This window comes from Anopheles stephensi, chromosome 2 (genome assembly GCF_013141755.1).
Source record: "Anopheles stephensi strain Indian chromosome 2, UCI_ANSTEP_V1.0, whole genome shotgun sequence".
Taxonomy (NCBI): domain Eukaryota; kingdom Metazoa; phylum Arthropoda; class Insecta; order Diptera; family Culicidae; genus Anopheles; species Anopheles stephensi.
The window spans coordinates 64238732-64264771 of record NC_050202.1 but is presented as its reverse complement, the minus strand read 5'-3'; the positions used below and the strand labels follow the sequence as shown (position 1 = coordinate 64264771).

Sequence of the window (26040 nt, the reverse complement as noted above, 5' to 3'; positions counted from 1 at the left end):
GCTATCAACGAGCTGAGTCCTCTTAGAGTACGAAGTCTCTCGGTAGTCCCTTGGACGACGAGAACTCTTGGTAGAGGAGTGTTGAATTGGTTCATAAAGCTTGGATGACTGCGAGGTCTCTAATAACAACGAGGTACCTTTGAAGGAAGAAACCCTTCTTGGACGAAGATTTCCATCATACGAGAAGGACCACTGAAAGAACGTTTGAAATATACGCTTGAAAGTATTATAACATAATAAACAAAACATATTTTCCAATCAATCTAAAGTTGATAAGTTGATAGAAAACAGCAATTTCTGGACATGGACAGATCCGATGAAAACGGCAATCCTATCACAATGTACCTCACCACCAACTGACAACGAATGGCCACTGCTCGACGCATGTCAAAAGAGAAAACGGGGAAACCAAAAATTGTTCGCACCTGGCCTAAACTCAACATGTGTGAACATGCTGCATAGCATCAGCATCCAGCATATGCGGGACACAGCATGAAATGGATTAATGTCCTGCCCGTTCGTCCACCCGCCCGTCCTCTATGCAACAGAACAAAAGCAAAGGGCCAAAAGGGCAAGCTGGAGGGTCGCGTACATTTTGGCAATGCAACCAACCACACAGGAGGTTGCATTTAATCCCTATTGCTCTTAGGCATGTTTTGATGGCGAGCTAACGAGCGCTACTGCTACTGTTCCAGGGGGCTTCCAGGAAGAAAATGAATCACATTTCAGCGACTATTCACAAAATGGATTAAGATCGTTCTTCGTCCGAAACCCGTGGACCCGGGTGTGATTTCTTTGTGTGAGATGCATCGGGAAACTCTCAAGCGGCTGCAGATTATCGGTATTTCATTGTCCATTTCCCTAAACAGGGACGTTTGTCGAAACTGATGGATTTAGGGAGAGTCTGAGATGTGCAGGATGTGATCGAGAATATTCGTCTACAGTAAGAGACCTACGATAACTTTATGCTCTCTTCCTGTTTGATTAGGTTTTATGATGTTTTTGAAGCATTTTCACATATATTGAGCAAAGACGCCTTGAAGAAAAAATGGGTACAAAAACCGGAAAGAAATTTACCTGAATGGATGCACTAGCAAAAAATCCATTGCCTGCACCTCGGCCATCGGTATCGCGAGCACTGGGGGAGGTGGAAGAAAAAGTTGTGCTACCAACAACTGTTGATGAAATCGGATCCTTGCCACCGTGAATTGTTGACTGTCTTTTGGCAGCTTGGTGTGGCACACATAAATTTTTGTTTGTTGTTCTGCTCACTCTGTTGGCCTCTGGCAGCACACCGTCGTCGTCATGGTTGTTTTTTCCTTTTTCCCACAGGTTTTTTTTTGTTATTGTATGGTTTCACGAGCTGTTGTTTTGGATTTGCAGTACTCGGCTGCAGTTCGCGGGGCCGAGTCTTACTGAGCCCGCATTCTCCACGTGTCAGACAAAAAGCACACTATTTTGGGAGTACTTGAAGGCTTCTGGTAACACAATAAAAAAAAGCACTAAAGAAAACGGTGGCCTCTTCAGCAACACGCCAAACGGTCACGTACCCCGTCGACCGAGGTTTTAGGATACGCTTTGCAGTAGCACCAGTACACCACCAGACGCACCAGCCACGATACAAGAAAACTGACACCACACACCTAACGAGCTGTTTGCACTATTTTTGCGAAAAAACCCCGCGTACGTGTCTTTCGCCGTGAACGCGGAAGATCCGAACAGACTTGACGCACAGACAGAAGCAGCGCGTCACTACTGGCAGTGTACACAAACCACGATTGCAGCACGCATTCACGCTTATCGTGCCAAACGCGGGACGAGCTTCACGTACGAAAACTGCATGCATCGGCGATGCATCGGACGCACGGTTCTGTGGGGTTCCCTTACGCCGAGACGGTACGACGCGACTGCGAGTGGGCGCAGATGCTCGAGGATCGTTCGCCCCGAAAGGATCGAAGGATCACCGTCGGCAGAGCAAAACAGTACAAAAAACCCAGGCAAAGAAAGTGTATCTTCCGGGCGGATCGGGGCATCGGAGCAGGACAGCAGACGGGGTGGGTCAGGCCAGAATGGAACAGGGACAAAGTGGAAATAGAAGAAAGATGGATTCGAACAATGGGGATGACAGAATTAGCTGCGTTTTGACAGTCTTCGATGCTGGGTGTTGGTGTTGGGATAGTTGGCCCAAGTGCTCGTTATACTCGTAAAAATATGATTTATGCAACTGATCTCGATGTTACTTCCCCAGAACGTACAAAAAACCAGAAATCGATGATACGTAAAAGATACAAAAAACCAGTCAAATTTACATTGATCGCTTTCAAATTCTGCCGCACGCAAGACACCATAGTCCAGCGAAGTAGGGAAAAGGAACCCCGAAAGATCGCGCTACAAGAGCGCTCTAGGTATGCATGATCATCGGTCTCGGTTTTCAGACCTGATCACCCAAGATGCCACACACGGCGTGCGGGCGATCCGCCGGCACGCACATACAATACGGCTGCTACGGTGGCGATCACACATGTCGAACGGTACGGTCTCTGTCTATTGCTCTATCCATTCTCGTTCGAAAAGCAACTCTGGCTGAAGCCGGAGTACGTTACGGTGTTTGGTCACGCTGCGTGTTGTGCTGCGAGGGCCTGTGTGTATATGACAAGCAGGAACCTTGCAAGAAGACCTTCGGGGAGGTATCTCTCCGTGGGACGGCGGCAGGCATTAAATGTTTTCAATGGACAGTTTTCGGGGTTGGCAGTGTTTTGTGCTAATAGAATAAGAGAGGTAGCGCACCTATTTAATCAAAATAATTTATGTGCGTAATAACAACAATATTTAACCACAGATACTTTTTTGGAAGATTGTCTAGAATTTGGACTTGGCGACCACCTCCATGTCTTTGAACTCAAATTTGGAGCGTAGGTGTTTTAAAAGGGCAAAGTATTGCTCCAAAGCTCAGTATCAAGCTTGAATGTGTAATGGCCATAAGTGATCCTAGATCGTTCTTATTACAGTAAGTCCAGGATTTCTACTATGAGCTGAACTCTTACAATAGCTATTTATAATTAAAAGTCATTGTATCGAAATTTGATTTCCCTTTCTCGTCATTCACACTCGTGTAGAACTTTCCACAGATGATGTGCTCATACATACTCAGCTCGAAGATCACCCGCGCATTCTCACTCGATCGTACGCCATCGCTACGAAACGCGGGAGGTCTCGAAAGAGATGACCGAGTCTGTTACGCTACTTTCCCGGGACACCTTTTCTAATGGACCATGTGTGCTCGGTTCAAACGTTTCGGGCTCGCTTGCAACGACCAACATCTTGCCCAGGGAGGTCCATCAACGAGCCAGCCGAGGCAGCCTTGAGCAGTCGCACAGAAAGCGAAGGGAAGAAATTTGACTTTGCTCCGGAGAATGCATATTAGTGCTGGAATGTGTATAATTGTCTGGCCGGTGGTGGTCACCAGCGTTCACCTTCACCAGCAGAACTCCGTTCGTAGGGGTTCGCACACTAAAAAACCCATTAGCGAAACCGGCCGAACGATTGGTTCTTGCTGATTTTGTTGAGGCCAACACACAGGGATCATAAATGGATGAGCAACAACGCGCAGGCAGGCAGGCAGGCAAAAAAAAAAAAACAGGGACGTCCAAACAAGCAAACCACAAAATTACCCTCGAATGGACCCCAGAACGGTAGGGACGACGACAACAAGTCCCGGCAGGGTTTCTAGAAGCAGCGAACAAACATTGCCAGAAATGCATCCTTCTAGGTGCCCGATGGTAGAGGTTGCCCCCTCCGGCTAGACAGACGAACGAGAAGAGAAGCAATAGACGAACGAGAAGAGAAGAAGAAAACGGTAGTAAAACTCGGACGGGCCGCCGCTAGAGCATACCTGGAACGCTGGACGCGTAAAGAACGCTTTGGCCATGAGCTGTGATATGGAGCAGAAGCGTTTTACGATCCAATCAAGCTCAATACCTTTCGCTTCATCCAGAACGAAGCATGTTATGCTGTCTGGTTCTGGGAACGGACGGTTGGCTGGTGCACATATAACCATCGGGCGATAAAGTAATGCCCCGAGAGGAGCAAAGGTTATTTCATTTCCTGGGGCATTGATTGTGAGTGTGAGTGAGGGCCCAATAGTTTAGGGAGATTATTATTGGCGTTTCGATCTATATCGAAATGAATCAGTTTTAGGAAGCATTATTTTAATCAAAATATAATTATAAAGCGGTTTAAAGCTTTAAAGAACACGGATTTGTGTTTGCGGTTCGCTTTCGGAAGATTAAAAAATAGTTAACCACTATAGCGCCATCTAGCGGTTGATAGCGAAACCAGTCACTATCAGATGCGCACGCCGATCATTATGCTACGGTGGCGCGTTGCAGTTACAAAATGTTTAAAATTCTTTTACTCACTGATTTCAACATTTTACCTCTTCTCCTTATTTATTCCTTAACTTTCAATGTCCTTACCTAGAAGAGAGAAAAGAAAAAAGAAGGTTAGAAATTATGGTTTATCTGGTTCGACGCATTCATCACGTGTGAAGATCGCTCAAACGTTCCCAAATAAAAAATATACATCCAAGTATTTGCCTTCAGATATGCAACATCATGGAAGCGATATTCAGAGAGATGCAAGATCAATGGTAACGATGAAAGTGAATAAACAGTTCCGGTGGAGGCGAGCATACGCAAAACTGATGAAGATGAAAGGCTGATCGAAACTGACCGATAATTGATAGGCGAAGGCGAAGTTTCTTTATCAGTGGTAATTGGGAATGAAAGTAAAATATCAATACAAATGCGGCCTATTAGAGAAAGTAAATTAATTAGAGTTCATTTTGAAAAAACCAAGAGTGGTTTTAATGTTGAAATTTAATGATCAAGTAATCTTTCTAATTTTTAACCGTTAAATTGCAACTTTAGAAAGAGAATTTCATCATTAGCTCGATCGAAGAATGCAGATCGAGACTTAAAAAAAAAAACAAACATTGATCAATCGTTCGTTGCTGCATGGATGTTAGGCAGCGGGAAATGTGTACACATGCCTTTTTTCCCTAACGATGAAAAATATCTCTCCTCTTTTTATTAGCACACCACTCTCCACCTCCCCAGGGCGACCTATTTTCCCATTCGCTCTGGCCTTCTCAACTCCCCTCCCCCCCAAGTAAGTTTATGGCCACACCACGGTAATATCGAATCTTCTTACACGCGGGCACTTTCGATCTACCACCCGTTTGACCTTCGGAAAATTCGGCCACAACCTCGTTTTTGTGCGGTTTAAGATTCCATCCGGAGGACGCTATCAATTGGGGATGCTCGTTCGCCTTAGTGACGTGCGAATAGATCTCGGCACACTGTTTTCAGGAACGCAACAAACACACACACACACACCATTGGGGCGGGTGTTTGCAAGGAATGTTAGCGAAAAAAGGGGAGATTTTGTGTGAGTGTGCCAATCGTTTTGAGTGTGATAATAAAAAAATCGAGTGTGAGAGTGGAAAATGGCGCACATTTATTTGCGCTCGTTGTTCCTGGTGACAACAGGGGGTGGTGTGTGTGTGCTGCTGCTGCACACCCCACAAATGTGACCGATTTCTTGGGTTGGTGAGGTGAGCCGAGGTGCGTGATAAACATTTTTCTCTTCTCGTTTGCTTTCATCTGCTACTATCATCTGTCCGCTCCCGGTTGCACACACGCCACGCCGTTTATGTAGGTGATCTAGTTTCGTTAATAGAAGTGATAAAACAAACGTCTTTTGGGCCGTGTGGATCTCGTTCGGTTGGGCTGTGAGGAGATTGTTTGTTACTTGGTTAACAACGCACACACACACCCGCTGGTCCATTTCGATTGATCCACGAGGTTGCATACGTGTGGGACGACCGAGAGACTCTCGGCGACTCGCTTCCCATATATGCGCGGTGCACGATATGAAGGCGCCGACCACTCGCACGAAGCTCTGGTCAAACGAATTGATTAAGAAAGCAAGCGGCAAGAGAATAAAACACGTAAAAGAAAAACTTTAAATTTAAGGTCAACAGTGCGCGCGCGCGCCTGCGGTTGCGCTGTCTTGCGCGGGGTCGACTTCTAATGAACGATAATGAAGAAATGATGTCGCGCGTTAAGTGAAATTCGTTTTTGGTTGGTTCGAGGAAACCAAAAAAGAAGAGAGGAAGGTTTTCGAGGTGTTCTATTATCACATTAAGCTATCGCCCATAAACGGAGAGGGATGCGTAATCACTGTCCGGCAGTTAGTTAGTATGATTATAGCGCCTCTAGCTGGACCATAATGGGTAGTGTTGGATAGTTTTATTTAGTTGGCAGAAGAGGTGAAGGTGCATAAAAGGGTTTACAGCAATTGAGTGCATTTTATAGTAAAAATGCATGAAAAGATTTAAATTAAAGAGACACACGTGGGAGCATTGAGCGGCTCTGAGATAGTGGCGACATCGGCGCTGGTCTTCATACGGCAGGACCGGAGTTCAAATCCCATCCATATTTTCCAAAAAAAATTGTGTTAAACCCGTTTACGTATTGTAAATAGTTGGGCGGAGGATCCCAACTTCCCAGGTTAGTTGGATTGAACCCAACACTGGCCAGAAATGCCACAGGTGATTGCAAAGTACCACAGCCGTGTTGCAATTCTTGCTTGACTGTATGCAAGATTCCATTATATGTTTGCAAAGTTACACAATGGTTTGGCAATGGGTTTGACCATATTCCCTCTTGGCGATTAAAAAGTTCCATCATCTGGATCGAACCCCTGCACTGTGTCATCAACAATTTGTTAACCCTTGATCTGCCCGGTGATTTTCTTTCACTTCCTTGTTGTACTGTTTTCCCCTTTGTTACCACTCTCCACTTTCCACGCCAACTGTCGCTATTGTAATACGCGGGTGTAACTTTCAAATCGTGACCCGGCAAACAGACAACACACACCCAGGATGATCGTCGTCGCCGTCGTCGTTGCAGATTAGCGCGATCGCTGTGGCGTTTTATTTAGATGATCGCGATCGACCGGGTCGCTTTTCCTTTGCCCAGTCGGTGCTGTGTGTGTGTGTGAGTGCGGCCAAGAGAAAGGAATCGTTCCGTTTCATTGATTCGAGCGGCGTGAGAGGAGGCTGCGTTCTGGTTTACTTTTCCCCGTGAGCCTCTCTCCGGTTGCAAACGCGAAGACGACAAGACACAGGCGCGAATCGTTTCCGCGCTAGACGATTCGATCGATCGATTGATTGTGTTGGGTTTCGTTTGATGCTGCCTTGTTTTGAAACGGTTGTCAAACTAAATAACACTTAAGGAATGAAAGCTAATTATTCTACTACGGTGGTCGTAAAAGACGGAACGATTAGTGTGTTTAAGTGATATCTCTATGTTTTATATCGGAAAGAGATATTCTGACCCGCCTATCATTTCACTGTCCCAAAAGGGGAGAAACATAGAAATTACATTATGCTGGTGGTTTAAACGGTCGGTCGATTCTCACGCCCTTTTTGGAAGGAGCGGTCGCGTTCCGTATCGCATGTGCTTGACACACTTACGCAGCCCGCCCGGCAGATGATTGCTTGAGCTGTGCTTATTTGTTTGTTGTGTTAACGGGACGGATTCTTGCATCTTTCTGTTTGCGGTTTGCTCTCATGCTGTTTACACATGCGCTAGTTCGTGGTTAAGATAAATTATTGCGCCGACTACATTCTTAGAACAACGTTTTCTTTTCCCGATCAATGTCTTCATACATGAAGCGAGGGATTTGCGGAGTTATTAAAAGGAAAGATTTAGCAGCTGGCAGTTCATCGACCATTAAGCTACTTATAATCAATAGAAGTAAAAGTACATTACAATATTTGATGTACTATTAGGATTATATCCATCATTAGCGTTGGCATGTAACACGATCACGATCATGATTCGTTTTAATCCATCTGTCGTTAGGATCAGTTGCCCTCATTACAGTATTGGGGTTATTATGTAAATCCTCCACAATGCAAGGTGTCTTAATGCGAAAGCGATGAAAGTACACCCAACTGAAACTGAATTACACCGGTGATTGGTGTTACGAGACATCGAGAAGATTTTTTTTAAATATTTTTTCATCCACCAATTTGCTAACGGCTATTTAAATTTTGCGTTAAGGAAGATTACGTTAATCTTCAAATTGATTATGCGGGAAGCAAAATAAGGCCATTACCGCTTACTTAATCCATAGCTAACTGCCAGTTAGGGACAGTCCGGTGACAGAAGCGGCACTGGTCTTCACACGGCAGGATCGGTTTCAAATCCCATCCAGACTGCCTCCCCGTATCAGTAGCGGGTTAAGGTATTTGGAGACCCCGAGCGGGGAATGGCAGTAGAGGGGTCTCTAGTTTGATATTAGAGGAAAGCAACAGGACTTCCCTCGCGGACAATGCCCCCCCAAGCCGACGAGGCCCCGAGCGGCTCCCCCTAAGTCTAGTAAGCCAGAAATGGCAGTTCCGTTGAGCTACAAACTTCAAAATTTAGATTGGCCAACATTTATGGCATGCATAACGAATTCATGATGTAATTGATTTTTTTTTCGTTAATCTCCTTCATGGAAAATCTAGACAAAAAAAGATGCAAGCTAAACACATTTTTTCTTCCGGGAATTAGTCCTAAGCCAAAGGCACAAACGTGATCGGAAAAAGGAAAACAAAGTCAGCTGGACAAGAGTGAAAGCGCCCTGCTTCTGATTACCATGATTGCACCCAGGGTGAGAAAAAGTAGAGAGGGGGCACTATTTTTCGATTTTAGAAAGTTTTTCCAGCGCCATTATGAAAACCTGGCCGCTTGCCTTCTCATCCACTGAGACTTTTGGTTTCTTTAAGCGGCTTAAGCATTTTAGTTTTCCTGTTGGGTGTCACCATATGCGTTTGTCCTCCCGTTGACATCATGGGTGGAAAAATGCATCCTCACCCGGCCCAACAATCTCCGAAGCCGCGTGGTTCGTTATTATGTCCGCTACACTTGTCTTGTCTTGTACGGTAAGCCGTTGGCTGGCAGTTAGTGATTTGCTGATTTATTATGTTTTCATGTTAAATTTAGAAACTGGTTCCCAGGGGGGGTACACTTACTTGGTGCTGCTAAGCGTACAAACACAAGGTACGTTTGCTGCAGTAATGGCACACTTCCTATATGCACTATATTGCTGCTGATGATTTGGTCGCTAATCCATGATTTCACCGCCGTATTAGAGTGTGTCGCCCACCAGTTTCACGCGTCCAACCATTGTGTGTTGTGCAACAGCAGATTAGTTGGTGTGAATCAAGACAGATAGGTTTAACAAAATTGGCAATATTTTAAGATCGTGGAAGTAGTGGTTTAAGGTACTCATTATTAGTTTATAATGGAAGTACGTATAAATGCAGCTAGTTTGCTAACACAAATTTCCATGTCCTTTAGACAGAACGGAAGCACTAGGAAGGTGGGCCTATTCATTTTCCCGTCCGCTTAACGTGTCGTTGACTCGGAGGAGTCCGTTGCCTTCTGGGAAAGGTGATCGCCAGAGAAAGGCCTTTCACGAAACTGCACCGCGACCGAGGGGGCCGCCTCAGCCTCGGAGATTTGCGTCCGACAGATAACGACGTTCCGCCACCTCCACCTCCAACAACGACGACGTGACGGAACGAGCCGTTTTTGATCCACCCAATTTGCTACGAGTGCGACGACGGCACGGTTTAAAATCGCTCGCTTACTTTCTCCGGCCACGAGCGTCGCTCGGTTCGCGAAGGGCCCTTCACCACCAACCTTAGCCCGACGGAGCACAGGGGAGAAAAAAGGGCTCAATAAATTTAGCACGATTTAAGTCGTTATGTACCTTTTTTTGCTCCTTTTTTGGTGCCTTCTTGCTCTCCCGTGCGCAGCGCTCTCGTTTCCATTGGCCAGTTGATGGGAAAGTCATCTCCGGTGCTTCGCACCCAGGGACAGCAGCCGGATGGCATAGAAACCAAATCGTGACCCAGCAAGCATCGCGCAAAAGCGTGCACTGTTGGCATTTGTTTGTTTCGGGGCAAAACGTGGGGCGCAACACATTTTGGCATAAGCAGGCACATTGTTCTGGTGCTTGTCCACACCGAATGGCACACTGGCGGCTGAGAAAGGGGGTGGTAACGATCGGTGCATATTTTGATCGCTACCACAAATCAAACCGGAGCACACACCGGTTCGTTTCGGCATGAACAGCGCAAACATTGCCAGTGTGACCCCGGCGGGACCGGGTGTACAAGCTTCGATTCGCTCCAGGTATGTTCTTGTTCCTCGACGTCCTGTGGATGTCGCGAGCGTGGTTCGACGATACAGAAGAAAATGGAGAAAAACAAATTTCCCCCTTAGTTCGTGTTTGTGTGTCGATGTTTGGTGAGTTGAAAAGGTTCATAAGTTATGACCTTATGATAGTAGCACTGAATAGGTTTTGTAGCTTTCAGCACCTTGAGCTGAATAGGATGATTAAATGCTTTAACAAATTCTTTCAGGAATAGGTTAATAGTCCACTGGGGAACTTTGCAATCATATTATGGAATCTTGCATTCAATGAGGTGAGCTATGCAATTAGCTGTGGATTCGATTATTGCAAACATGAAATATCATTCAAACGGGATGATCTCAAAAAATAGTGGGAAAACCCTGTAAGCAAGCAGCAGGTTCAATGAAACTAAATTAATAAAACATTCTAATTAAAATCGTGCAATGTAACATGGTAAATAAGAATAAAAGATACTGACATCGATTAGCGCAACACACAATCGTTGCGTCGCCATTTGGTCTACCAATTACGATAAGTACGGTCGTTCGAGAATGAATAGTTTGTCCTGTAAGTGCAAATGGCATGACGCACATACAAGGGCAAGCTGCTTCCCATTACAATCCATTCGCCTGTTTTGACCACACACTATCTTATCACGGACTCTGTGTGTTTTGCGGTTTCTGTTTTATTTTTTGTCGTTTGTCGACCCGATTTACGCCTTTTTTTCGCGTTCGTCCGTTACGCCTGCTATCAGTCTTTATCGGGCAAAGCAAACACACAGACGGTTTCCCAAAAACTGTTACCATTTCACCTTCAAAAAAACAGCAACAATCATCCAACAGTAAAAAAAACGGGCAGAGCAAATGACCGGTAGGAATGTCACCACGAGGTGATCACGATGGGCGACCAGCGGCTGTAGCAACCTTGGCCGCACCGGCCATTCGTTTGAACGGTCCCGTGCCCCGGGAGTTGCGCGCACGTAATTTGATAAAACGTTATCGAATCACCTTATTGCGCACGATGCGCGTTACATGATGGTATGGGTCACCCCAATCGCTGCCCGTCCCGACGACGGGAGCTCGACGGAAGTGTTGTTTTACGTTGGTTGGTCCCACCCCCCTCCGGTTTTGCTGCTTGTTGCTTGTTCCCGTTCCCGAGCAACTCGTGGGGAGAGTGTTGCGGCGGTTGGGATGTATGATGTGTAAATAATTGTCAAGCCTCAGCAATGCCGTGTGTATTGTCGCGGTCTCATTGGTTCGCATGGAGTTTTGCAAGCGAACGAAAAAAAAAAAACTGTACAAGGTTTGTGTGATAAATTTGCGAACGGATGTCAACGAGAGGCATCAACAGGAATCGGCTGTCGCAACCATGGAAGTGAGTTCTTTTGATCCCGAGTTCAAAAAGCTTGAATGTGCTTGATACAAAATAATATGTATTACTTCCTGGATTGGATTTTGATGTTTAATAATGTTGCAGTTGTTTGTTCTTTATTGAAAATGAAATTCAATTTTCTAATACAACCGTCTTTCCTTGTTGTATATCCGTGAGCTGTTTGGAGCGTAAAATATTATATTCACCAGATTTTTACAGGACTTTTCTTGCTATAAAAGTTACACGAGATCACAAAATTTAAGTTAAACGAACGCAACGGAAATTAAAATACTACAAGACCTGAACGCCTAAGCTTCTAGTTAAGTCAGCTTCAAGTCAAGTTAGCTTCAAGTCAAGTTAGCTTGAAGTCAAGTTAGCTTCAAGTCAAGAAAGTCAGAAATGGCAAGTAAAGATCTCCCTGAGGATGTAGTGTATTATATTTCTAGGACAATGCTCTCATCATTTTGCTTTGAATTAGACAGGCTTCTGCGCGTAGGGCATGTCATAATAACGGCCCCGGTCGATCCAGCCCGTAATGTCCTTTCAAGCCTTCCACATGGACAGAGCTCGAGTTATCTTCTTTCTTGGCTGAACGATGTCTTAGGTCATGCCTGCCATTTCCGGCGTATTAGACTTATTGAAGCCGCTTAGTTGGATAGTCAGTCCTCACTATAGGGGGAACGGCCCAGATGAGATTTGAACCGGCACCGCTGTTCAATAGCTGTTCGATAGCGCGATGGCGTTAATGCTTCCATCAGAAATACCTGGCAATTGGGCTGGCAGAAGACGACGCTGTACCGTGACCGGTGTCGAGGACTCTAAAGAAGACCAAGGCGGCAAACCGTTCATCAGTTAACTATTCCATCAGGAACAAAAAACTGTAGATTCCTGTAAATCATCACACACAGAACACGTTGCATACTATGATCTCAATGTAATAAGAATTCCGTGCTGCCGAGTGCATGACCCCAACCGTTGCAAGGTTGATCGACGGTTCCAACTCCCTTCCAACAAGTGGACGCAGTACGGTACAGTTTAGAGCCACGTTGTTTGCATCGACGAGCGGAAATAAAATGGTAATTAACGCCACTTAGTTGCCACCGATTGCGAGAGATAGACAGAGGGAAAGAGAGCGAGAGAGAGAGAGAGTGATTGTCTTATTTTAACGTGCAACCATCATCACTCGGGACGATCCTCGTTGGCGATGATGACGCTGCAACGGGGTGCATCATCACCACAGGGAACGGTGCTGTCATGTTTACCTTGCGCCAATCGGTTGGAGGGATGCATCTGTTTGTTGATTTTGTGGTGGTGGGTGAGTGAGTGCGTGTGGTTGATGTGTGTGGATTATAAAATAACGTTAGTTTGCCTTTACTGCTGAGTGGTCAGATTGCACGTACCCTCAAACACCCTCAACATTGTCCTCCGTCCGTACGTCCCTCGCCGGACGCTAGACTGAGGAGACCCCGGTGCGCGTGCTGTTCGGGTACATTACGCGAAACATTCCACCCCACGCGATCTGACGGTTGTGCGAAAACCGCGTATATCATCTTCCGGTTCAGTGACGGTCGTTTTGAGGTCACCGTTACACAAACACACACACACGAACACGGGTGCTGAAAAAAAAAACGACACGGATACATACCGTGGCACCGAATCTCGAGAGAGAGGATAACCCCTGCTTGATCAAACCCTGAGGCCGGCAGGGTCAACAGTAGCCTTCGCAGCCTTCGTAGAGCAAACCACCAGCAAACTACCAGACAGAGACGGACAACCGAACAGCTGGCAAGGCTGGCATAAGTCGTCCGTTACTTTTTGTTCTATTAAGCAGGCGGACGGGCCGGGCGAATGGGTATGAATTGGATTCACGGCACTGGATAACACGGTCTTGATCGGCTACGCACGTATGCCTTCGCCGCTGGTTTTGATATTTCGCGCCCCAACAGCTCGTTGACCGTGTCGGATGCAAGGGTAAGGTGCCTCTTGTGCGATAAGTCGTTTCGATGGACGACTTCATTTCCTCGACTATTCCGCCAGCTTTTAAGGGCATTTATGTCGTACAATATTTGGACAGTAAGTTGGATGTTCCTGACAATGATTTCTAAGCATGGACCTGCAAAACTTGAGCGATTGTAGGGTTGAGACTTCCTGAGCTTTGTTTGCAGACTAGGGAGACCAGGACCTCATCCAGTATTTAATGCTTTTAAAATTGATGATGCAACCGGCCCGCTAAGGGTTAACCGACGTCATGCGCATTCGTCGACGCGTTCTCCATTACAGGTAGTTTGTCAAGGCACTCAAAAAACCACGTTTTGCACCGTCTGGTGTCAAACCTTGAAAGTGGATTACATCGATCGTGCTGTCGGGCAGGCGCTGATGAAGAGTCGACAGCAGTGCTGAAGCGAGCGACAACACACTGCTCCACTACCGACCTACTGGTTCCATCGTGCTGGCCAAACGTCACAAGGCCACCATGATGCGCGTGTGTCAGGCTTCTTAGCTTCCTATATCCACTAACTTTTATCGAACGGAAAGTTAAAGTTTGGAGGTTATTCTATTTCGTATTTTCAGTGGGCAGTAGAGAATCACAGAGTGACTCGAACTCGCAAATAGTGGAGTGGAGCACCGACGCACTGGAGCTAGTTCCACGTTAGAGTTAATCGTGTCGGTGACCATGCTTGTTGCAAATCCACCGTTAGGTGCGGTGTGACATGAACTCCACGTTCTGCCACTTACTATCGTCATGACATTTAATTTAAACCGCGTGTTTGTCGGTAAACCTTACAGCTCGCAGTTCTTTTTTAAATGTTGTTGACTACGGGTGGGGTTTGATCGAGTACAAAACGGTGGTTCTTGTCGACCAGAAAGACCCCCGGCAACGTGATGCCGTAATATTGCCTTAGTAGAGTGTTATTGTATTAACCTGTAAACAACGGCCTGTTAAGCAGTAAACGCACGGGAACATTGTGCTCGTTATGAAGCAGACGGGACAGTAGGAGATGAGATAGTGTGTGTTTTTTTGCATTCCGCATACGGGTAGCGCACACGAAAATAGCACCACAAACGTTAAGCGAAGTAGTATCCAAGACGCCGGCGGCCATCGCAACCCGCACTAGCCGCATCAATTGTGCATCGTGCAAACTGCCGAAGCGCATCGCCTACCCCAAATGCAACGGGGCCCCATTACCTGGCAGGCCGAGCAGTCTCCCCCCCTCCCATTGTGCGAACCACCTCGTTCAATAGCATCTCTCTCTCTCTCTCGGGTGTGCCCCCCCTCAAAACCCTCGCCGCATAGGAGCGTATAAATATTTGAACTTGAATTTATTTGCAAGGTTAATACACACTGTTGCAGTCCCACCGGGTCTGGCATTGGTCGTTTCCGTTGCATTGGCCCAGGTCACACCACACTGCTGCTGCTGGCGGTCAGCGTGTTAGAAGGCTTTTGGGCAGTATTAATAGTGGCCTCGTTCCTCGTAGCGCCGGGGCTCTTTATCGTGAGCCAATGCGGTAGAACGGATCTGATTAAGTGCAGATTATATGCGTTTGGCATAGCTTTTTGTTTGTAACAGGGTTATTGCCTTGATTGCATTTTTATTTTTTATTTTAGGGAGTTCGATGTTAAAAAAAGATGGAGCAGGACACGGAAAATTCAAAAACGAAATTGCAATTTTACCAGCCAAGCTGCTACCAAAGCTCATTCTGTCTGCGATGTTTGGACTGGATGCAAATCTATATGAAAGTTATCGTTCTCTGGTGCATAGTGTTTTCCAAGAATCCTGGAGCAAGTCCTCAGATTCGTAGAGCCGTCTGTAGTACGAAGGAGCAGCACAAACAAGTGGCAGACACTGGTGGCCAGCAGCATCAAGCAAGCATCCGGTGGTGGGAAAATTTGAAAAGGATTACAGGGAAGCAGCAAACTGTAACCTCTTTTGCAAAATGCCACCCAACTTTTAAGTTCGTCTAACGTTTTGCTAACGGGTTTCTACAATTTCTGCGGTAAACCTGTTCTTCTACCGTCAGCACTCGTAAGGATCCCAATCCAGTTCCTGGAACTTTTTTCTTCCTCTTCATGCGTTACGCTTTTTGTTACAACCACCGTTCCTGAGGTTGTGCAACTCCGGTCGTACTCGGTTGGTTGAAACTCTTCTGCCGAGTAAGCGCCCTATGTTTCCAAAGCATCCTCAAAATGTCTCGTAACGAGCATCGAACTCAAACTCCACTAGCAACATCCAGCGCAAGCACAGAGGGAGAGAAGAAAACTTCAACTCCAAAAGTTACACAAAAAAAAACGAAAAGGCACATACTCCAACATTAAAAATTCTATCCAACGCTGCAGCTGCTGCTGACTGTCGAGCACAGAAGGTAAAGTGTAGCAGCCCACACGGACTTTGACAAGGGGAAAGGATTTTTCCCGGTGCCCCGGTGAAGTTAGCGTACCGAGGGAGTTCAATACGGTGGGTCGGGTTGAGCCCGATTTCTAGCCCGGTGACTGTAGAAGCAGTAGGAAAGGATTTTTATACCACCACAGAACGAGGACGAGCTAAAGGGGCAGATTTGGAGCAGTGGATGGGTGCACTGAGTTCAGTTCCGAGAGCTCTTGCTGCTGGGTGCACGTTTGCAGCGGGTTTTGTGTGCGCTTGAAGTGCTCTCCGGAGGACCTGCTTGCTTGAGAATTCCAAAGTATTACGAACTTTCCGGTACCCATTTGTCCTTTCTGCTTGACCCAATCCGGTGCTTTTATTGTATGTTGGAAGCAAATGGCGAATGGCTGGGAAAGCTTAGTACCAGATATGATTACTTTATACTACCAAGGTGCTGCAAAAAAACTTCAAAATTACTACTTTGTTCAGTTAGATCGAAATTAAATAGCTAAACACACACACATCAAAATTCTTGAGAATTCTTTCCCATCAAGAAATTTGCGGGAATCATTCCCTATCCATATAAAACCACAAAATCCATCCACAAAATGATTCCAGTAAAGTGAAGGATTTTGCCAGAAACATAAAACTTTGTCCGTGCCTTCCGTGAAATGATTTCGTGCTGCTTTCACACAGCCCGAACATACGAAGAACGCCGGGGCGGCTTGGTTTGGTTAGTAATAAAAAAAGGGAGCGAAAATATTTTGCCCAAACCCTCAATCTTCTGTGCTTTTCTTTTCTTTCTGTTGTTACCTTTAAAGGATCTTTTTCCGGTCAGTAAAGGTGGAGAGAAGGAAGCCCTGCTATCTGCTTTTCGGAGACGTGTTTTTGCCACGGGAAGGTTGATAAGACGATTTGGTGTGGTTCCCGTGTCAAAACCTGCTTCCCGGCGCTCTCGCGGGATATTATAGCACTGGCAACGAAATTTTTTCCCCGAACGAAGAACGCGCGAGAACAACGAACGTGCGTTTTTGCCGGGGGTGGGAACAAAAGGCATGACAGCAGAAAGAAAAATGGTTGCTATTAGCTACCGACTACAAAAGTTCCCTCACTTGGAAAAGTAGGCAAGAAGCGAAGAAAGAAAAAAACGGACGCCCATTGGGAGTAAAACGGTTTTCCCCCCGTAGCATCCACACACACACACCGGCAGTCTGAGTGACGTTCAATTTATCCTTGAACTGGCGTTGCTAGCTTTGTTGGTTCGGGTTGTCCTTCATCCCTTCTTCGGAGTTCGAAGGGCCGGGAAAATTTCTCCATCATTTCGCCCCAGAAAACCCCCATCGTTCGGGGAAAAGTTTTTCGCTTTTCTTTACCCCCCCCCCCCCCTGTTTTTCTTTTTAGGGGTGAACGGTGGATAAGGACCTTTTGCCGGATTCTTGGTTGGTTTCCTCCCTGTCAGCCACTTTTATTTCAGCTCGTTCCAAGTTTTTTACTTTACGGAGAAACGTGATACGTAACGGCAATGTGCCGATGGAAGCCAGCAAAAAAAAAAAAACAGGCCGTGTGCGTGGTTGACGAAAGCTACCGGCGTCGTGGTGATTTAACTTCCTTCGAAACACCTTCACAGCCGATGGGATGTGCGAGTACTGTAAAGTGACATTTGAAGAAGAATGGGCTTACGGGGGCAATCAAAATGAGTCGCTCGCGGCAATTCTTTTGTGTGCGGATATAACAAAAAAAAAACTTCTACGGAGTCGTCTAGTTTTTGTTTTTCCCCTGGGATGAGTTACTTCCAATAGTGAGCTCTAACTCCAGCGCATAACACCTGTGAACTTTGCAGCGCGCTTGTTGATGATAATGGTTGCGTAAAACCAAGCCACCCTATTCATCGATAAACCTTGATCTAATGTCCTCCGCGTGCACGAACAGTAAAACATTGATAAAACACGCAAGAAACGAAAATCGTTACCGACTGTCGCTCAACATTCTTAACCAACGCAAGCAAAGCAAGCAAAGGAAAGCGATTTTCCCTTTTTTGCCCCTTCATGCGTGGAAATGTCTGCTGCTACCACACACTGCCATCTCGTACTGACGACGTGAAAACTTTCCCAACGCTTGCGAGTTAATGGCAAATGTTGCGTCGGTTGGCGTGCCCACTTCTGTTCGCCACCGACAAAAAAGAAAGAACCCGAGCCACCCTTCCTGCGCGCCTCGAAGACTTTAGACTCCGTGTGCGGGGTTTAGATAAACGATTGGCAGTAGCATATTTTAGTATGCCTTTTGCCACTTGCGGTTGGGTTGAACGTTTTTCAGCTTCGCTTTGCCGCGCGACGAGGGACACAAGTTCGAGGGAAGTTTTTTTTTCCCATCCTGATTTCTGGTGCGGTGTGCCGTTCCGGAAAAAATTGGAGCACCAGCTTTCGTAGTTTTGGATAATATTGGCAAAGTTTTGGCAAAAGCTTTGGTTTGATGTGTTGTAAAGTGCTAAGCAGTTTACCGAGGGCAACAGAGGATATTTTTTTCCAGCAGACGCAGGACGCAGAGAGAGTGTGTGTGTAATATTTTGATTTGATGTGTATCACGTGTAGGATGGTGGCAATGATCCCAAAGTGTCGTGCCTCAATATGGAGACAATACCAAAATTGAGTGCACAGATATAAATTAAAGCGCAATTTTTGCTCCTTTGGTCAACATAATTTTAGAGATAAAATTTTAATCTTTTAAATAAATCAATCATTTATCAAGTTTTTTCCTCGCCCAAAAGCCACAAACAAAATCTTTCAAACCGTCCTCGATACGTGTATTCCCCTCGCATTCGCGTATCTTAGAACTTTACGCCGATTTCAGATCGACGCTGACGGGCAAGCTGAAGCTGTTTGGATGCGGTAGGAATAATTTTGCATAATCAAACTGGAAAGGCAGACGGCCCAATAGCTGAAAAAATCGAGCACTCACACATATACTCACCACCACCGACCGGGCATAGGAGTGCAACTGGCTCCGTGCTCAGCAACACTGATCGGATTTCCCGTCCCAATTGGCAAGTGGAGAATTAATCGTCGTAAATACGCCACACTGCTCGAGAGCAGCGCGAGTGTAGCCGGTCGCAAAAGCAAAACATGCTGATGCTTTACCACCTCGGCAAGCACCACAAACTTCCGTGCTCCCGGTTACGCCGAGCCACGGAGCAAATGGGGATTTTGTTTGCGCCTTGATAGAGCGGGCAGCAAATCGTCCGGTTGATAAATGTACTGTGGCTTCCTTCTTGGCATCTCTTCTGCTGGCGCATAAATCGTGAACCGGTGCTCAAGGTTGCGCCGTCTGCGGATTTCGGGTGAATCGATTTGGCAGACTTTTAAACGTGTCCATTCGCCCCGCAAGGTTGAGGAAAAGAGTGTCCGCTTACGGGCGGAGCTGGCTGGTCGAGACGGATGGTTAGCGGCAAATTTATGATATAGCGCACCACCACGGCGAGCAACGCAACCAAACGATCATCGTCATCATTATCAGCGTTCTCGTGATGCATGAGGAATATCAAAAAATTGGTTCTCGTTCGTGTACGCCGCTAGTTTGGGGGTTCGAGGGGAGTTTTTTTGTTTGGTGAAGCACATTATTGGGCGTTTTTCTTTTGGATGGACTTTTAATGGTTTTGCTAAAACGCTGCTTAACGTGTTCAGACAGTTCTTATATTATCCAGTGGTGTGCGGAATTTGTGCGCTTGATTAAAGGCGGTAAATCGTACGACGGTCGAGATCTTGATAAGAATCGAATCGAATAAGCTCGTTCTCCTAACTCTCCTCCGTCGAAGCAAAGACACCAAACGCTCTAAGCAGCTCTTACAACTGTCAAGCGACAATCACACTGACCCTCAAAATCCCTGCGGGTAGGGATCGCCACACACGTCCGTAACCAAACATGACCTCATTTCTTCCTCAAAAAACCACGGCCAGGTTTCAATTTTCGTTGAACCAAACCCGCCAGACAATGATTTAGGGATTTGGTTTCTACGGGGAGGCCTCAGCCGCAACGTCCGTCCGTAATTTATGCCAACGAATTCGATAGAAGTAGCGCGGGTTGACACGATTAACGCAGCCAGGGGAGGAAAAAAAAGAGCCAAATCAATCATTACGATCGATTTGATGCTGTGATTTAAATTTGAATCTGCTGCTCAATGCTTATTCATGGTGAGAAGAGGTCTCAAAAGGCAAGCTCACTAGCGATCGCCTTTAACAGATCGCACACGCATACACAGTTCCTGCAGCAGCATCTGCTTTACCATTCGTTCGGGGTGTACATTAAGCATTCCTCTATCTAAAGTGATCGTGTGGAATGGGACCATTGTGGGATTGTGGTCGCAGATCATCTGTTGTCTAGTCTGTTACGCTGTCTCGTTCGTGCTTACCTGCAAGAGAAAAACGAAAAATGAAGCGCATTAGAAAATTGGGCCAGTGGTCAGTAGTAGTAGCAGCATAATCGCCAGCCGTAAGTGGGTTGAATTGGAAAATAAACGTGCCGCCGGTAGACAAGGATGGTGGTGCAACGGAACGGTAATTGGAAGCGTTAATTGATTATGCTAATTTCAAAGTGTTGCAACTCGTGATCATCGTGGGGCGGCATCAAATAGGTGTTTGGGTTTAGGACGAAGATATTATTAGATTTTTTTTGTGTATATGCCTGAAGGGGGATTTCCTCTACTGTTTTGAGATTTGAACCTCTCTGAGGTAGTCGATAGATTGTTGGCCAATGTTAACATCCTATTGCCTGTACAACATATTTCCCAACACGGCACAAGACGTGTGTACTGATAAAACATACCCTCACAAGACTTCGCAAGAGTTAGCTTATCACACCTTAAGCTAGCGGACCGTACCTTCTATTGCCTCAGTCATTATCAGTGTTCCGGAAATGAACAGTAATAACAATATCTACTCCATGCGAAAACTACGATATATGTTCAACCCGCCTGGGGTTTCTTGTCTCGGGAAAGGTTTTGCGGTTGACGGTTCTTCCAGCTGCTGAAGATGTCATTTATCGTTAATTTCTACGATATCCTACCGACGGCTACGAGGACAAAGAACCGTTCCCATACGCCAGCCAGCCAAGACAAGAAGCCATTTGGCCGCTTCTACTCATTCTCAATTTGTTCCCAAAGTTGTCCCTGATTCCGACTACCATCGTCTGCTCCCTCCAGTCCAGGACATACGCGAGACCTAAACTTGTGTTTGTGCTAGTCTGTTTGCTCTCCAACTCTGCACTCTGGACGGATGCATTAAAAGCTACAACCGTACGATATTCCAGACCGGGTACGGGAAATCTCGTACCAAATCCGTTCCCGGGGTTCGATGGGTACTCGAGATATCCGAAGGCCGGAACGCAAAGCATAAGCCCGGTGGTCCTAACGGTATGCTTGTATGCGCACACACACACACCGCAATACCCGAATGGCCTTATGCAGCAGGGCCTATTTCGGGGTTAGGCAATGAAACTTGAGCACAAAGCCACATCTACATACACTGGTGATGCACCGATGACGTGGAACGGCGGAGCACATACGGTTTCTGCGAGCGGGTTTATACTTTCTGTTTCGACGTCTTGTTCTAGCAGGGTGGTCCCCTACTCCCGAGGTTTTTATCCTTGCTGCCTATTGCGCTGTCGTCCGACGCGTCTGAACGACTAACTTCTGCGTGCAATGGTTATGCATTCCCTAGGAAGGGGGTTTCTAGTTACCGGATGAAACGCAAAAAATGCTTCTTCGTTTAAAGTTGAAACGAGTTTGGAAAATGTCTTTGAATATCCCGATCCTGGTGAGTTAAACACGTGCTTATGTAGCAGAAAATTAATATAAAAAAGTTCATATGCTTGTTAAACAAGGATAAACCAACATGGCTTGTAAGATTGCGTTATCATGAAGAGTTATTAAAATAACAAGACAATATTTATGTATCGCAGTTTAACGAGGGGATATCTATTCTACGCAGCAAAGAAAGAACGTAACGTATGCTGCGCTGTTGAATTACTTCGGCACCATCCAGAACGGGCTCGGACGAACTACCACGCACCAGCACGAACGTGAAGATGAACCTAATAAACAATATCACATAAAAGGTATCGCAAACATTACTCAGTTCCCCTCAACACGATATCGCGGAACGGCAACATATATTGCTTTGTGTAAATGGTCTCCAAAATGGATATCTCAAGTCCGGCGGCAACAGGACCACCAGGTGCTGGCGAGGAATATCATTCCCTTTGCTCGGCCTTCCCCACTGAACAGCATCTTTGTGGAGATGGGCCGAGGAAATCTAACAGCAGCAGCAGCAACAGCTGTGCCCTAGCCCCTATTTCATCGACCAGCAAACGAATCTCGTGCCTCGGTCGGTCGTGCTTGAGAAGCAGTCCATAATTAATCGACTTGGACTTTTCCCTTCTTCGATACGGAGTCCACCCGACCCCGGCGCTCCAATTATAGCAGCTTCCTGGTAATGCTAAGAATATCGAGACTTATTCCGAGGAAAGGATGCTCACTGTTGATCAATATGAAATATCGTACGACTCTCTTCTTTCGGGTGCTAGCCCTGAAGAGGAGAGCCAGGGTGTTGAGGGAGAGCATACATAAAGGACGTCATAAAAGACTCTCTCTCTCTTTATGTGAATGCAAACGGACAACAAGACCCAATACTCCCTCCCAGAACCTCCCTGTGTGTTCTGTTTCCGTTTCCGGATACCAGGCGAGTGTGAGGACATAAACCGGGATAAAAGGAAATAAAAAGATCACACATAGCAGGTTCGGTCGGTCACACAACGGAGTGGGATTTATCTCATCCTTCACCGTACACTCGAACGAAGCCCGAACCGGAAGACTAGCTCCGAGTTTCACCCTTCGGGCGGCTGGGACCGTACGTATCCTTTTCAAATCCAACCGTCCCATCTCCTAGGTGCTAGCTTCGCCTGCCATTCCGCCACCAAGCAGAGCAAACAGCAACTCTTCTCTTCTTGATTCCTGCGTCCTTTACTTGCTGGAGAATGTTGCTGGAAATCGGGAGTGTCTTACGGAGTGAGGAACAAAAAAATGGAAATGCCTTATGGCCTGTGCTCAGCACAGTACACCCCACGCCCGGGCGTATATAGCCATGACCCGAAATTGGGGTTTGCAGCCCCGAACGTGTAGGAATAAGTTAATGAAGCAGGATTTAAGGTTTGAGCGGTGAGCGAGCATTTTAATTTCGATCACGATGGGACGGAAATTTGCAATTCGGGTCCGGATGGAGTTGAAGATTAAGTGGAAAATGGTACAAATTATCACGCCTTTATGGGAAGATTATATGGGTGCTCGCCTTGGAGATGAGTGCAATCGCTTTTTAAATTAACCACACCCAAGTGGGATCAAAAATGAGGACAAATGCATCATCATTGAAAACTCTCTCAGCTCGTAAATGGAAGATTTTGTATACCAAACGTTCTTGCATAGTTCGAATTTATTGCGCTGGTAGTCTCGCTGGTGGTCGGCTGAAGTCTCATCTCATCCCTCGCTGTGATGCTGCGAGTCGTACGATATCCCGAAAACAAGATGAAAGAACGTGCGCTATACACCACATCGCACAACAGATAGATCGATTTCCTGTGGCGCAGCAGGTTTGGTCTGATGCTATCCGGCAACGCCGAAAGGAAACTTAAACATTACAGGCAAAAGAAATCAATCCTGACAGTTTGATCCTGTCTGGGGTGGAACAACTCTCAGCCACAGCCGGGCGCCCTATCCGTAGGGCTCTCACGTTCCCCATTTTCATTTTCCAAAGGAAGGTGTTTAACGTAGCGCAAGGGAGATGAAATAAAACGACATGATGGGATGCCTATTCCGCACATTGTATACATATCCTCTCCGCTCCATCGTTTGCAATGCCGTTTGCTCTGTTTCGTCGAAAAGTTTAGGTCCCGTGGAAGATTAGGAGAAGATGCTAGGGCCGAGAGCTGTGAAATGGTATTGATTTTCCGGTCTGCGAAAGAACAGTTTCGGTCGTCGAAATTCCGATGCGAAAGAATTGGGAAAATTTGTTGCTGTTGCTTGCAAGACTTAGCAGAAGTTGGGGACGTTGAATTTATTGATTCGGTGTACATAGGATGCTACTTTGATTTTATGTATTGTCGAGGCAACTAGCAAGAGAGGGTTGTATAATTCTCGTTCAACTTGAGCCATTTTTAATAATCGTTTAATCAGGATTTCAGACGAGCTGAGATTTTCGATATCACGGAGAAGGGTTATAGAATTAAAGAAGCTTCTTATCCATGATGTCAATGTGGTTCAACCAGATGCTGAAGACAGGATTTATAATTATTTTCGATCGACCTTACATCTCAACCCTCATTTGACTAAACAGACATAAAAAAACGAAGTACGCCGTACGCTCTGCTCGTTCTACGACCGTTAATGATGTTCAGGAAAGTAATGATAAGCAACGTTGGATTGTAGTATTTGTATCCCTGGTTGAAGCTATCGTAGCAAAATGTGTATATCAGATTGAAACAAGTACTTGAAGTGAAGCACTCTCAGCTCGATGCTAGAAGTCATTTCGTACACTTTGGAACGAAATTTCTACCACTGGGGAAATATCTGAACTCCCGTTCGAGGGTGGAAAACTTTCGATGAAAATTGCGCTGCAGGAGCTTTTTGCGCTACAATTGCGTGTCTATGGCATCTGCCTGGCCGGGGTGTACACGACGAGCGAGAAACGTCATTTCGCCACATCGGCAGCTTTCCTCCCACAGCGTGTTACGCTTGCTAGTCGTGTAGCCAGGCGCTCGCCTTGGGCTCCCTTGAGAGCTGTCTCGTGTCTGCGGCGGTGATAACTAAGGCGTTCGGCGGTGATCCAAGGTAAACATAGAAAATTGGAAATTTTCAACCGTACGACACAACCGCTGTCTTATACTGGGCAAAGGCAATGTTGTTGAAGGGATGATGGCGTTTTCTTTGTGTGGCGAGGATTGGGGCGTATTTTCTTTGCCTCAGACTCTGAGGTAGAGAGCCTCGAGAGCGAGTGATATGAATTTCGATGGAGTACTCATTTATTAACATTTTTATCAGGAAAAAAGAGACATTAAGAGTTTCCTTCCGAATGGGTAGAAAACATTTCAGATTGTTTTTTTCAATTATTGGGAAAGCTTCTAAGGGAGTTTCCAGGTACACTCAATTACTTAAATATGATCTCAAAAATATAAAATTGTACAATATTGGTACCCGCCATTCTAAAGTTCCTTAGCTCCGATATAACCTAATCATTCCAACTAATTCTTCTTAGTGTGCTTTACTGTGCACTTTTGAATTGTTATGCAAATATTGCACCCGAACGATCAAGATCAACAGGAAGCAACGGATTTATGACAGCTCCATCGACCGATACACGTACTAGGAAACGGTTCGTCGGCAGAAACGCGGTCATAAAACCGAACACAAAACGTCTCTGACGAGTGACGGCTCCAATCGCTCGAACCGGGTGCCTCAAGGTTGCTGTAAATGTCTAATTTATGCCGACTGCGAGTCACTCAAGCAAACTGGACCTGTTTTGTCCGAATGTATATTAATGCATACAAATAAACTGCAACTGGTTGATTAGACAACACACCCATCGGGCTCGGTCCGCGGAAAGAATGAAGCACTCAGAATGCACGTTGGTACAAATTAACGACGCTTAACGTGTTCTGAATGGGCTGCGACGATTCGACGTTTCGGGCACGGGCAGGCACTCACCCGAGCGCGTTTGTACTAAGTGTGCAATGAGTTTTAGTACATAAGACGTTCTCGCTCGTGAGTGCCTACCCGAAGGAGAGTGCGACGCGAGAGCGAAACGGTAATTGAATTGAGTGCCCTGCAGGTTGGGCCGCTCACGCCACACACACCGACAGCACATACCGTGGCATTTAAGACGATTAGCCGCAGCTAACGGTTCGGGAGGCGAGAGTTGGCGGAATCGGTCGGTGGTTTCGATAGTCACCCAGCCGCGCGATTAGTGTAGCAAGATAAATGAAAATGACCTTCAATCGCTACGGAGCGACGGTG

The 26040-nt window shown here is 46.2% G+C and overlaps 1 protein-coding gene across 3 annotated transcripts in view; it reads right to left on the bottom strand.

Annotated features, from left to right (window-relative positions):
* The window catches only part of LOC118506803 (protein roadkill), a 69106-nt gene that overhangs the window by 29443 nt on the left and 13623 nt on the right, over positions 1-26040 (bottom strand). For 2 of the 3 annotated variants that reach the window (XM_036044443.1, XM_036044446.1), the window contains exon 1: positions 1078-2981. The exons of the other annotated variant lie outside the window; for it this stretch is intronic. In XM_036044443.1, coding sequence (XP_035900336.1) covers positions 1078-1124 — 47 coding nt within the window. In that variant the 5' untranslated portion in view covers positions 1125-2981. Of the gene's footprint in view, positions 1-1077; positions 2982-26040 lie in introns of those variants that run through there. 3 annotated transcript variants of the gene reach the window in all.